The following is a 15,319-nucleotide window of genomic DNA, read 5'->3' as shown; positions in this document are numbered from 1 at the left end:
CATTAGGTTCCGATTGAGAAACCTAGACTTTGCTCCAAAATTAATGACCAAGCCTTGGTTCAATTTCAGTGACCTAGGCTTGGTCTAAACTTGACAGACCTAACTTTGCTCTGAAATTAGTGACCTAGCCTTGGTTCAACTTCATTGACCTAGGCTTGGTCTAACTTGAGAGACCTAACTTTGCTCTGAAATTAATGACCTAGCCTTGGTTCAACTTCAGTGACCTAGGATTGGTCTAACTTGAGAGACCTTAACGTTGCTCTGAAATTAGTGACCTAGACTTGGTTCAACTTTAGTGTCCTAGGCTTAGTCTAACTTGAGAGACCTAACTTTGCTCTGAAATTAGTGACCTAGACTTGATTCAACTTTAGTGACCTAGGCTTAGTCTAACTTGAGAGACCTAACTTTGCTCTGAAATTAGTGACCTAGACTTGCAGCATCACAGGGGAACAAAGTATTCCAGGGTGTGACTGTCCATTTACTAGATTCTCAATCTGGTAAGAGAAAATTGACCCTCTGTGCGTTATTTCTAAAGTCTCTGTAAAGGCATCGTATAAAAATGTTAAATCTGAGATGCATGGCCCGTCCTGTTATCACTGTCTGTGATATGGTGTAATATTGAAGCCCTAAAAAATTGCCCTTCAAAACGATCATGGAGTGCCTCAAAAAAGTAAAACATTTGTTTGTCCCCCCCCCCCCCCCTACATTTTGATACTTCTGTTCTGCTATGTCATTTGTTGGACTTTCCTTTGTATTGTGTATGTTTGTAATTGTGATTTTTATCAAATGTACCAAACAAAAAATGAAATGAAATTGATAATAATAATAAGAATAATAATACTAATATGAAATACTTACATCTTTAGGTAATTGTACGCATGCTAGATGATACTTCTGTGCCTGAGGAGTCTGAGTGTGATAGCTAGGGGGAAGAGTGGCCAGGCTTGTCGATGGTACCAGTTCACGCTGTACAAAACAAACATCGGGATGGATTATAGTTCAAACTGGAGAAATAATAATAATAATATACGTGTTATCAGTGTCGGTGTTATATTGAAACCCTAAACAAATTGCGCTTCAAAATGATCAAAAAGTGCCTCTAAAACGTAAAAACCTTTGAGTGACCGGTTTTAGCATACTCGTTTATCCCAATAGACTGTAGTGTTATAAAAACCGTTTGGCAAACGTTTTTCAAAATTTGTAATTTCGATCATAAATATCTTGATAATCAGACAGACGATCGGCTTGTAAAAGTCATGGGGTTCCTGATTGGCATAAAGGTTAATAATTATCATTGCAGCATGAGCTAAATCAAGGATTGTTTTAAAGGATCTAAGACAAAGTTACTGGATCCCTTTAATACATCTCGTACGTCTCTAATCGCTTTACAGATATACTATTACCCCCATCATTGGGATTCAGTGCTTGCCCACACACACTGTGTGCACAATCTCCACTCCCTGGGGAGCATTCCAGCTAGGCGTTACTTGACGCAAAAAAACGGTTTGACCAACAATGACAGTTGCATCCTACCGGGTACCCATTTTAACACCTCGGTGGAGAGTAGCAAGTGCAGGTTAATATCTTGCCAAATGATATTAGTGCCGTGTCGGGATTCAAACCCTCGACCTTCGCATCTCCAGTCAAGTGCCCTAAACCACTCGAAAATGACACTGTGTGCGATTTGAGCCTAGTAGCTCTTGTTGGAATGCTCCCCAGGGATTGAACAAAGTGCCTACATTGTGAGCGGGCAAACCAGAATCCGATGACCGGGGTAATAACATATTTGTAAAGCGCTTAGAAACTCGGACATCACATATGTAATAAGCGCTATATAAGCAGCAATATTATTATTATTATCAAACTGCCAACTTCTTTCTTGATTGAATGTTCCTCAATTTAGCAGAGTAAGATTAAATGTTTACAATTCAATATTTGACAATATTATATCCTACATCAAAAATTAAAGATTCCTGTAAAGTGATTGGCCAGGGAGGGCTCACATGGCACAACATTGTGTACCGTATTTGCCGGCGTAAAGGCCGCACCGCCGCATAGGCCGCACCCCCAACTTTGACATTTCGTAGAGAAAAAAAAAAAAAAAAAAAAAAACGGACCACAGAAAATAATTGTAATTTTCCCGTAGAACTCTATTTTTCCTACCTATTTTTCCTACCAAAATTATCAATCATTTTATAAATAAACAGGAAGTTTACCTAAAAAATGATCGTAATTGAGCAAATCTTCATCGATTTTTAGGCAGATTAGCACATTCATGGGACACTAGGTGCTTCGCATCCATACAGAAACCTGAATGGCCAACCTATCGCAGGATGGAAGCATGGTGGAAGGAATGATCTTTTTTATAATGTTATCTGGTCTTACCCCTATCGTACTGTCAAATGGAGAAATGAACAAGCTTTTGTATTGTTATTAGAAATCTACCGAGGTTAGTTTGTCGCTTTAATTAATTAGATAGTCTCAATTATAATTCAGAATTATCTTACTGAAAAGTTAAGAACACCGATGATTGCACGCTGTGAGTCTCCGAAGGTGCGTTGGATTTGTTAGCAACTCCAGCCCCGTAGCTCCCCACCACAGAGTGTGTGAGTAAGGTACCAAAATCATACCTTACTCACACATGAAATTCTTATGAAATTCAACTTTTGGGGATGTCTACTCAAAATTACTACATTCGTGCTTAAAAAAAGAGTCAATAAAAAGTGGATGTAGCATATTTCGAAACTGAACTCAACTTCTTATATATATATATATATATATATATGTATAAAATTTCGAGAATTTTCAACTCTGACATGACAGCGGGTGTTCCAGAATATTTGTTCATACAATGTACTGGTTTTTGTATGTGTTTGCACTTCAGAACCTGAAGAAGGCCTCACAAGCTGAAAGCTCGTAATAAAATTGTAAAGTACAGCTACGTCTCACGTTCCTAGACCATTTTCTTCACGCATATATATATTATATATATATATATGTGTACCAATTCTACTCACATTTCCAAAGTCGATGAAGAGTACAGTGACCTTCTCCCTGGATGTGACTCTCTCTACCTTGGCTCGATACCACTGACCGTCCATATCAAACTTAGCAGCACACAGTTTACCGGCTTGAGGAGTATAAGATCCTGGGAGAGGTGGAGATGCTTCTAACTCTGCACGTAACTGAGTCATCAACTGCTCAAACTTAGGACCTAAACAAACAAATTATATAATAAAAATAAAAATAATAATAGTTCATATTCATAATGCGCCTAATACAGTACTTTGTTTCTAGGCGCAGTACATATTATTACCTCGGTCATCAGATTCAAGCTTAACCGTACACAATGCATGCACATTCTCCACTCCCTTGGGAGCATCCCAGCCAGTCGCCATTTTACAAGCGCCACTAGCTCTTCCAACCACATTAACTTTAGCATCGTAACAGGTACCCATTTAACACCTGGGTGGAGAGTGGCAAATGTAGATTAACGTCTAGCGCAAGAGGTGTTCAACAGAAAAAGAATGCAATCCAAAACCCAACTTATTGCAATATGGGCTTTAAATATTGCCATCACTTTAAAAAATCATTGAAAGAACACCACCAAGTAGCCAACTGAATACCATGTAAACGGTTATGGGACGACTTGCAACTCAGACTAACGAGATAGTTTATAATCACAATGTGATATCATTCTAAAAATGAATGGAATGATCTGTTGTCATCACTGTTGCATACTTTTTGACCCTTTACACACTACTGTAAACCCTGTTATTCTAGCGTGATTAAATTTTCGCGCTGATCGACCCCAAAACATATTCGCTGGTTCTTATATTCGTGATGCACGCAATTCAACCCATCCTCAACAAGCATAACAGATCATGTATCATCACAGATTGGTCAAAACATATTCTTTCACAAGATTGGTAATAAGAGCTTCCATTTCGTTTTTGGAGAGGGGGCGTTTCCAAAACTGGTCTATACCTTTAAGGTTGGTCTTGAGTTGGTCTGGAGTTGTTCTTGTGGAGTGACTGAGGTATTACCTCAGCATTATTCATTGACTTCCCTAATACTGGTTTCTTACCAGACTCTACATACTGTGATTCATTGACTTCCCTAATACTGGTTTCTTACCAGACTCTACATACTGTGCAAAGAAGCATTATTCATTGACTTCCATAATACTGGTTTCTTACCAGACTCTACATACTGTGCAAAGAAGCATTATTCATTGACTTCCATAATACTGGTTTCTTACCAGACTCTACATACTGTGCAAAGAAGCATTATTCATTGACTTCCATAATACTGGTTTCTTACCCGACTCTACATACTGTGCAAAGAAGTCCAGTTCCTGGCCTACTTCAGTCACTAAGATCTTCACGTATTTGGTCTTCCTTTCAGTCTCCTCCACCTGGATAGTCTCAACCTGTTCTACAAAGCCTTCCCATACCTGAAGAAAACAAAAACATTAATTCATGAATGATATTCTGCAGTTGTGAGCCAGTCAAAGGAGGTGCACACCATCTTATTCCTCGTTTGTTTGTTTGATCTTATGTATGACCTTATGTTTGATCTCATTTATTTTTTTTAATATTATATATGCATGATTTATTGAATACGAACAGATTTATAATTTGTGTGTTTATTATAAGTTTTGGTTGGTACTTTTTAGTCAGACAACGGTGTGCTAAGAACCAACCGTATTAAACAACTAATAAATGCTGTGTATTATTATCATCATTGTGTTAGTTCATCTGCATTGATGAATCATATGTTTAAAAGTTGAACTTTCGATCTCAAAACAAAATCTTCACAGCCAAATTTGTTCAGCTGTTCAGCTACAGTCTTCATCAGTAATGAAACCCAAATTGACCCTTCTTTCATAATTGGCCATCATCGGGATGTTGACAATTCAAAGTTTGGGGCGCCCCGCGTCTTTGCTAGGAGGTTTGTACCGCTTTATTTCACATCCTCTTCAATATCCTGCAGCTAAAAATTACTATTTCAAGCAAAGTAATCAAAAAACTATGATTCCTTTTACTCTATCACAAAAAAGTTCACTCCCCAGATGAAAGTTTCAATTTAAAATTATTACACTGGCTTCATGTTTGACAATTAAAGCAGGCAAAAAATTAAGTTTTTCATTTCGGGGGCTCCATTTCAAATTTTGGGGAAGTTTTCGGGGGCTACTTTTTCAACTTTCGGGGGATCTTTTTTCCATTTCAAGGGTTCTTTTTTCTGGGGCTACTTTTTCATTAATTCATAAAAGGATAGGCCTACAGTTTGTTGAGATTTGTTTAGTAGGCTAAGGTTTCTGGCTTCTGGCTTCATAATTGCCTATTAAAAAAGAAACCCCTTTTTCTAGTTCAATAACTAAGTTTTCATGCATTGATTTGATGCAAGAACTGTAACATAATAGACCCTAGATTGTGATTATTTCTGGCCATGAATTTCGATACCGTATTTGCCGGCGTAAAGGCCGCACCGCCGTATAGGCCGCACCCCCAACTTTGACATTTCGTAGATGAAAAAAAAGAACTACAACAACAAAAAAAAGAACAAAAAAAAGAGCGGACCAAACAAAATGATCGTAATTTTCTTGTAGAACACTCTTTTTTTTTTACAAACTATACCAAATTCATCAATATTCTTATAAATCAACAAGAAGTTAACCTAAAAAATGATCATAATTGAGCAGATCTTCATCGACTTTTAAGCTAGTACTGTATCGTACGCAGATTTGGTATCCTACAATACCCCTTCCTCGATGTGCGGTGTAATCCGAAATAGCATTTTTCGACCTGCGCAGTTGCGTTGCGCGGCAGCTAGCTCCGTAAGTAACGGCCTGTCCCTTTGTTTACTTTTTGGCGATGCAATGGTATGGACTTAGATCTAGATCTATCGGCAGATTTTATTAGAAAAATAATTTTTTACGTCTTCATGTCAACTATGCAACATAAACTTGTCGGTAAGTTGTGTAGAGTTATTCTAGAATTGTCCTGTACCATTGTCTAGTCATGCTACCGTTCCTATAGTCCCATACGTGCAAATGGACGTGATGTTTTGACCGCTGAATTTTGTTGTTGTTGCGTATACGCCGCACCCCGACTTTTTGATTTTTTCTCACCCAAAAATACTGCGGCCTTTACGCCGGAAAATACGGTAATCATTTTTGAAAGTAAAATTTTCACAAGAAAATCAGACAGTCGTTTAAAAACGTAGACAATACTTTTACTAATTCTAAGCTCAGGTTTCGTAAATCTATTCACGAAACTATATTGAAATCGCGGCAATAATGATGCAAACCAACAGATAACAATTTCAAAGTGTCAAATCTCTTTGACTCGAGCTCAGCTCAACTCACACACACTGCAGCGTAACTGCAGCGTAGCTCCAGGAAGCTCCAACACCGGCGCCACAGGCGTCGGACGCCTGCGCTGCCGGTGTTGGAGCTTCCTGGAGTTAACTGCAGCTCAGCTCAACTCACACACACTGCACAGCGGCAATGCACTGTATTGTATGCGTGTCAGTCACAGTGATTTTGTCTGATTTTTTTTACTTTGAAGAAATGATTATCAAAATTACGTAAACATGGCGAGAATATCACAAAATAGTCTTTAATTTCATACCTCTATTTATGGAAACTTTATAAAATTGCGGCAGTCGTGAATTCGTGATGGAAATTGATTGCAGTTTCGCGACATTTAGTGGTTCATGGTCTAGGTTCAGCTTCTACCAAAACAAAATCGACCGCCAAAAATTCGACCCCTACGCTCCGTCTCGATCTCGCAACTGCGAAAATGTACGTGTTTTGGCGTACTTGCGTGCGACATGGTAAGCCAGGTAAGGTATGGAATATGGTTCAAGTTTTTTTACGACCGATTTTTGTGTATACAATTTTACACAGAGATTCAGCGCGCGGACCAAGAAATGCACGCAATGAATACAATGAATGCGACCGCTCGTAATCGTTACAGCTAGAAGAGAGCATGCGACCGCTCGTAATCGTTACGGGGATGATTTGAGATCATTTCACTTTTTGATGTCGCCCCCGAATCGGATTTTGAGCCTATTTCGGGGGCTGTTTATGGTGTTTCCGGGGCGAATCCGCCCTCCGCCCCCGTGTATTTTTTTGGCTGAATTAAAGATAAAGTTGAGTGCAGGGCCCCATTTCACAAAACTTGTCATCAGTATCAAATGACAGTTTTTGTTATAAGCTAGTGAAATCCTTGCTTGTGACATCTGCAGATTTGTCACTGAATTTTGTTATTTGTCATTGAAAAAAAGGTTTTGTGAAATAGGGCCCTGGTCATGCGATTGCATTGTGAAAGAAACGTTGTGGAATCGATCAGAAAAAGCTGATCATGTAGCATATAAGTATGTATGTATTGCAAGGTTCTGGAGTCAACACAATGACAAGACATTTGGCACAGTCTTGGTAAAGTAACAAGCACTGTACACAGGAAGATGTATATGGGACTACACAAACATGTGGCATAAAACTCGGGCCTCATTTTTAAGCTGGTTATTTGTCATATTTAGAACATGAAGGCATTTGAAGAGCCATGCTTTTCAGGGAACATTTTTTCTCTGATGTTCTTCCAAACTTGCATAAAAACAATGATAATGCTCACAAATTATTTTTCACCACTCCCCAGAACTCAATCCTTCAAGATCCACCCTTCTTAACACTTGATCCAGAAAGATAAAAGTAAATAAGACTCATCCACCCAAAAGCTAATTGACTTTGGATGTGTCATAGAACCCATTTCTAGATTAACCAAACCATCCTGATGAAATCGTTCAGCAATTTGTAATTTCAAACGTCATACATCAGAAGAAATAACCAATTGATAATAAGAGCTTCCATTTCATTTTTGGAGAGGGGGGCGTTTCCAAAACTGGTCTATACCTTTAAGGTTGGTCTTGAGTTGGTCTGGAGTTGGTCTTGTAGAGTGACTGAGGTATTACCTCAGCATTATTCATTGACTTCCCTAATAATGGTTTCTTACCAGACTCTACATCATGTTTTCTTGTAAAAGGAGCAAACTGAATACACTGTAAAAGTTTATGGGGCGGTTTGCAACTCAGACTAACGAGATAGTTTATAATCACAATGTGATATCATTCTAGAAATGAATGGAATGATCTGTTATCATCACTGTTGCATACTTTTTATCCATTTACACTCTATAATATGACTATTCCATTTGACTCACTTTTTTCCAATCTCTGTGATTAAGATTAAAGCCCCTCTGTAATAGTTTGGCCAGGAGGAATTAGACCTCCCACCATGGTCACCGACAGATGGTCACCGATTCTGCATTGTTTGCTATACAGAGGGCGTAAGTAGCTATAAGTGGTGCAGTGGGGCTTTAAAATCAGGTCATTGAACCGGGTCATTCATGTATTGATTGTCCTGACACTGCAACGCCTTATTACTAGCTCTTTCTCTTAGTCTCTATCAAATATGGCCTAATAATTTAATTACTTTACATCAAAAGAAAAAACAAATCGCATCAATTGGTTTATACTCATATTTTCTGTATTTTTTTCGTGTATCTATGATAAAAAGTGAAGAGTGTACCTTTAACTTGTTAGACTTTGCTGCACTCTCTGCTTCGCTGATGTGCCTGGCATAGTTACTCCTCTCAGCGGTGAAGTGCATCTTAGAGAGACCTTGTTCAACCAGAGACACCGAGAGATTGACGCCATCCACAAACAACCATCCAATGAAGTTACCACCCTTGTCCATGCTTTCAACTTCTACCTCAATCTGAAACATAAAATACATTGCATTGTTCTCAATATTAAAGGTAATACAAAGTTTTGGGAAATTTTGAAAATTGGCTGGATAGGGATTCTTTACAATTTTGATATATTTGGGTGCCCCTATGGATGTATTAGAAGCACTAGAAAATTTAGCCCGTAAAACACTTCTGCTTTCGAGATAAATTGAATATAAAAATTTACTGGTGCTCCCTGTAAATTTTGATGAATTTCAAACAGCGCCTACGGCCATACCATGAAAATCTCAGAATATGTAGTTGTGATATATAATTTCCAGACGGGAAAAGCCCATCGGTAGATTTTAGTCAAGAAACATCGTTTCATAGCTAAATCAATAAATTGACCTTGAGAGGGAGTTATACAACATACATGTAGACAGTTTATTATTACAATTTCATAACTTTCATAACTTTTCATGACTCTATTTCAACCGGGACAACGATCACTGAATATTATAGGATTGCATATGCTTCCAATATGTTCATTTGAACCAATTTCATGACCCCATACCAAATTTTTGTATTACCTTTAAACACTAAATCAACAGTTATCCTTATTTAAAAAAATAGTTGTAGTATCACTATAACTATTAAAAAGTATTATTATGAATAGTATTATCATAATTATTATTATTATTTTTATTGTTGTTGCTGTGATTATTGTTGTTGTGATTAGTGTTATCATCAACATATGCATGTATGGGACAAAATACCTTGGACTTGCAAAAATCCTGCATGTTTGGATCGTGCAATTGACTACAGCCACTAAAAACATATCTCTAAAATGAAGAGGTAAACATGGTAGAATGGTATATTCCCTCCATGCCCTTTTATGTAATTCTAACAGCTTTTTTTAGATAAATAATGTATTTTTCTACCCCATCTATCTCTTAAGACTCACCAAGGACGTTGGCGTGAACAGGGAAAGCAGTGACAGGTACAGCCATATCATTTCTTATTATGTTGGACTCTCCTTTTCTTTCTCTCTTTCTCTCCCCCCCCCCCCCCCCCCCCCCCCCCCCCCCGTTGTCTTTATATTAAGAGGGTGATGTTTCAAGGCGTTGTGTGTGCCTGTAATCTATCCAGCTAACAATGGAAGTTACAAACTGATTCCGAGGAGGACGCAGGTTCTAAACTGAGTCGCGTCTTTCGGATGGTGATGTTTAAAGGTTGGTCCCTAGACGTAAATAATCATATATGGTTGAAAGATGTCTGTAAAAACCCAATACACACACACACACATTTACCAAGGCCCCCGTAGTTATGCCATTGGCAATGACGCACCTTGGGCGTCCAAGTGGAAAAAAAAGGGGGGAAAAAAAGAAAAGAAAAGTAAAACAGTAAAACGACGCAATTTTTTGAAAATCCTGGATCCGCCACTGGGTCAACCCCCCACCCCCCCCCCCCCACCCCCCTTGGCAAAAAGCTAGATCTGCCCCTGGATGTCCATTGACTGGTTCTATCTTACCTCTCTTTGTAGACACATCTCCTTGGTGTATTGCAAGGCTTCATCTCCGTATGGCTCTCCCTGAGTTGGACCTCCCGGGCCGGTCCTTGCCATGCGTGGACAGCTAATGCCTGTAGAATAATAATAATAATAATAACCTTTCAAAGTCCACTCCAAATTTTATTTAAACCAAAAATGGAAATTCTTTTGGCCTAATTGATCGTGAGCCCGGCAGCCACTGAGCAGCGCCAGATCGACGTTGCTCTATCCCTTAGGCCTAAAAAAAAAAATTGATGACTTGGCGTAACGGGTCACTGAAAATTAGGGTAGGTAGGGCGATTTTTTTGTTTTTTGTTCTTGTTGTTGTTGTTGTTGTTGCTTATATTTGCATACATGAAATTAGCCATTCATACACATACATACATACAGTGGCGTAGATAGGTCCTCAGACCTTGGGGATGATCTGATGAGAGGGGTAGACCACAATATGTTCAAATAACTCCACGCACACACACATATATGGACACACACATATATGGACACACACACTGTGTGAGCAAAGTGAGCAAGAAATTGTTGAAATCTTGATCACCTTGGGACCTGGGGGATGCATACATACACCTGCCCCCCCCCCCCCCTGCATACATACATGTACATGTACATACACCCTCATGCACATAAAATGCAAACATACGAACGCATTAATAGGTTTCCAACGCGGCAAAGCCCAGAACGAAAGCAACAAACATCCGGGTTTTCCCCACTGCGATATCGATATTTACGCAATCGCAATCGGATAAAAAAAAATAAAAAAGCGTAGGGTCGGCGATAAAAATAGGGTCGGGCGGGTTACGCCAAGTCATCAATTTTTTTTTTTAGGCCTTATTGTTGAACGCCAAACAAGGTAGCAGCAACTCATCTTTTAACGTCTTTTGGCATGACGTGGCCGGGGTTCGAACCCACGACCTCCTGGTTGTGAGGCGGATGCTCTACTGACTGAGCCAACACTCCGGTTGGAACGATCCAATATTGACACACTGCTTTATCAAATTCTTAAAGATTTACAAAAAGATTTTACAAGAAAGCATCTATTTCTACTATGTCCTTGAGAAGAAAGCATCCCGGGCCAGTCCTTGCCATGCCTGGACAGCTAATGCCTGTATAACCATCCAATATTGACAAACTGCTTTATCAAATTCTAAAAGATTTACAAAAAGATTTTACAAGAAAGCATCTACTAAGTCCTTGAGAAGAAAGAGATTAGTTCTACTAGTTTTAGTTTTAGTGAGAAATCATTTCTTTACTAGAAAACACACACGTCATCAGATGGCTGGCCTAAGAAGGCCTATGAGCAGGGGTGATAGTGAGCACTAAAAAAAAAATAGGTTTTTTGTTTTCCCCTCAACCACGCCCCCATTGAGTAAAAAAAAAAAAAAGAGGATTCGCGGGGAAAAAATGGCATCTAACAACATTCCCCCCTTTCGAGTAAGAAAATTGGGGGAAAAAAATAGGGCAAAATAGGGAAGAATAGAGAAAATAAGGGAGGAATCGGGAAAATCAGGATAAAATAGGGAAGGGAAAAAAAAATTGGAAAAAAAAAAAAAAAAAAATCATTTTTTTTTTTTTTTTAAAATCGGGAAGAAAAAAAAATCGGGAAAAAATCGGGAAAAATAAAAAAAATCGGGAAACCGATTTAAATCGGGTTTTTATCAGGCCTGTATGAGTGATAACATCAAAATATAACATAGTCATAAACAATTTGACATGGGATGTATGTTGTACATTCCCTTTTTTTTTTAACTCACATTTTTAGTCTGGACTTTTTGACAAGATTGAATTTGAATTGAATAAATGTATATAATTACACACACACAAAAATAATATTCACATGTTACAATGTAATTTCAAGTTGTTTGACATGCACTTAAAATACCACACAAAAAAAAGCAAAAAAAACCCTGAATTATTAATTTAATAGTACGAAAATTCTTGGCGAGTTGTTAGGATTGGTTTTGCGAAACTGGCTATTAAACTGCTTAGTAAGTCAGCTGAGAAGAAAGAGATTAGTTCTGCTATGTCTTTGGGAAGAATGAGATAAGTTCTACTAACCTGCAAGAAGGAATGTAATAAGACAGGTGTCTTTGGGTAGGAAGAGTCTGAGTCGGGATCCACTTGCTACAAACTCTACCACTGCTTCCGTTCGACCGGCTCGTTGAAGGAAAGGTAAAAATTGCTTTGCTTTGGCAGAGTCCTGTCAAAGAAACATATCATTACATCAGTTATTCAACAAAAAAATGTCAAGAGATGCGTCCTGCGCACATGATTAAGTTTATTTATTTATTTATTTATTAGTCTGCTTACAGTAGGGTAGCTCCTTCAGTAGTTAAGTACTGTTTTCTTTGGAGACCCAACAACATAAATACAAAATTTACAAACGTATTGATGTAAACAATACAATTTGAGACGGAATCAATTTAGTTAAGTTTAGAAATAATTTGTGCTAGAAGATTATCTATCTTTTTTCGCTTAAAGCCTATCTGCACTAGTTTGGCCAGGAGGGATTAGACCTCCCTGCGTGGTCACTGGCAGGTGGTTATCTCATCAAATTGGCTCTCAATTAACATTTTTAAGAGGACCATGGGGGATCAACAGTACGGCTACAAGTAGTGCAGTTCAGCTTTAAGGTATACATGTACAATTTTAATCCTGTCATTTCAACCAGTATAAAAACAAAAAAACTTTCATGTTCGGGGGAGCTCTTTTAGGATTTGATGTTGTACTCTCAATGATATTTATAAAGTGATTATGTTTTGTTTTGTTAACAGAGCTCTTCTCCAAATTACCAGAGCTGTTTTAGTGCTTACCATCTAGCTAAATCACTCACCCGTTCCCTGTATTTATTTGCTGATTGCAACTCTCTATTTTTTGTTTTTGTTTTACAGTATCATGAAATTAACAGAAAGAAAAAGAGAGAGATGAAGACTATGAGATGAGGGAGCAGGACAGACATGAACCCTACAATGTATAAAGAGAGAGAGAGAGAGAGAGAGAGAGACAGACAGACACACACACACATACACACACACAAACAGAAGACAACAGAACATATAAACTAACAATGCTAACAATGAACTAACAAATGGAGAGAGACAGTCATAGATCTTTACACTATGAAAGAGATAAAGAGAGAGAGAGAGATTAAAGCCCATCTGTACTAGTTTATAGGAGAGATTAGACCACCCTGCAAGGTCACTGGACAGGTAGTTATCTCATCAAAGCAGCTCTTAATTAACATAAGAAAATGAGGATCATGTGGACCAATGGTCACAGATTAAGCATTGTTTGCTATATAGAGGGCGCAAGTAGCTATAAGTAGTGCAGTGGGGCTTTAAAAGAAAAGACCTACCCCTGATAGATCAGCTACTCTGTGAAGTGGTTGTTCTTTCTTACTATGTAAGCCTTTCACATTCTTGATAGCTCGTGTCTCTGCTGCCAGTAGTTCATCGTAGTGGGCCGATCGTTGATCATCGTCTTGTCTGTAACGCAGCACCGTACACAGTCCCTTACTCACCAAAGCCTCAGCAACATTACTGTATGACAAACAAACAAAATATTTTTATCAATGTAATGCTTCCTGGGAGAAATTTCAATTATTTAAACATATTTGTGGCTTACAAAGGTATGTGTTCTAGTTCATCGTGACTGTGCCATGGACCAGTGATGGCCTGGTGGTAGAGTCGCTGCCTGGCAAGCAGTAGATGCAGGTTCAAGTCCCGCTGGTTCCAAGATTTTTTTTTCTGACTTGTTTTTCAATACAGATCGATCAATCGATCTTATTTACTGGGTGTAAGCCACAAATATGTTTAAACGAATAAAATAAATATAGGTGTAGCATAAAACATATTAGTAAGAAGACCAAGAAGACTTGTGTTTAAAAAATCTAAAAAATTGTTAATCATTGTTAAAAAGAAGAGAGGAACACTTCCTTTGAAAATTACAGCAACATTCCATACAGACATTTTCCTTTGCAAAATAATATAATATAACATAATTTGTTTTTAAAAGATAAACAGACAAAACATCATACAAGCATGTACATAACATATTTTTTCAAGTAGAGTTGCTGCACAGAATTCAGTACGGTATCCCATTTTAAAGTTCCCAGGGACAAGGAAGATTAATGGAGATTAATGGAGATTAATATTTGTGGTATGCAACTCAGACTAACGAGATATTTTATAATCACAATGTTATATCATTCTAAATATGAATGGAATGATCTGTTGTCATCACTGTTGCAAATGTTATTGAAAGATACCTACAGGTTTATACATGTATGAATGATGAAAGAGAAAGATGGAGTTTGAGAGCCCTGTTTCAAGTCAAAGCCTGTAATTCTTAGTAACTGATTTAGTTTGTTTTGAGCTCTCTTTTTTAAAACTTTAATTTCCAGTTTGTGTAGTTTCGTTCCCCAAATGTCACACACATAGTAAAGGAAAATGAAGTGTTGAGGCGTGCCTCAGGGTCATGGTAGGATATGCGCCCGTTTCCTTGAGCCTATTAAACAGCCAGTCCTCTCAAAGCAGGCGATATCTCTATAATAGGGATTTTTCGATTTGCACGTTCACTAGTGGACTGCGACGTATGCGGTCACTTTTGAAGCAGTGCGCATGCGCATCGACGAGCTCATCGTTCGTAGCAGCATTCTCGAAAGCGTTCGCCCTTGTTTTGCCGTCGTTCGCAAACTGTGACGATACATGTTCGTAAGCAATCTTTTGTAGCACGAAACATCACATTGAAGTCACAAAATGGACCCAAATTGACCTAATTCTAGAACCGGAGAGTGGTGGAAGCGTGAATTCTTTTAAATTAACACATTTTCATGTCTGCAATTTCCCTTAAATCAAAATTGTTGCAGAATAATTCATAAAATGAACACATTTTATTTATGCATCGCCAATCTGTTGCAGCATAATTTTCGAGATCAGTCCCATGCACCGAATTCGGTGTGTTGAATCTTTAGCTTTTCGATTGAACTTCGCGCTCACTAAGCAGAATAATTCATTAAATAAACACA

The 15,319-nt window shown here is 38.2% G+C and overlaps 1 protein-coding gene across 2 annotated transcripts in view; it reads right to left on the bottom strand.

Annotated features, from left to right (window-relative positions):
- The window catches only part of LOC578180 (staphylococcal nuclease domain-containing protein 1), a 40,096-nt gene that overhangs the window by 4,955 nt on the left and 19,822 nt on the right, over positions 1-15,319 (bottom strand). For both annotated transcript variants that reach the window (XM_030987884.1, XM_030987885.1), the window contains exons 12-18: positions 13,649-13,832; positions 12,352-12,493; positions 10,264-10,373; positions 8,594-8,782; positions 4,324-4,456; positions 3,018-3,214; positions 859-966 (exon numbers count right to left, since the gene is read on the bottom strand). In XM_030987884.1, the coding sequence (XP_030843744.1) occupies positions 859-966; positions 3,018-3,214; positions 4,324-4,456; positions 8,594-8,782; positions 10,264-10,373; positions 12,352-12,493; positions 13,649-13,832 (1,063 nt within the window). The remainder of the gene's footprint in view (positions 1-858; positions 967-3,017; positions 3,215-4,323; positions 4,457-8,593; positions 8,783-10,263; positions 10,374-12,351; positions 12,494-13,648; positions 13,833-15,319) is intronic.

This window comes from Strongylocentrotus purpuratus, unplaced genomic scaffold (assembly GCF_000002235.5).
Source record: "Strongylocentrotus purpuratus isolate Spur 01 unplaced genomic scaffold, Spur_5.0 spur5_scaffold_17, whole genome shotgun sequence".
Lineage (NCBI taxonomy): Eukaryota > Metazoa > Echinodermata > Echinoidea > Camarodonta > Strongylocentrotidae > Strongylocentrotus > Strongylocentrotus purpuratus.
This window is presented reverse-complemented; position numbering and strand designations above follow the sequence as displayed.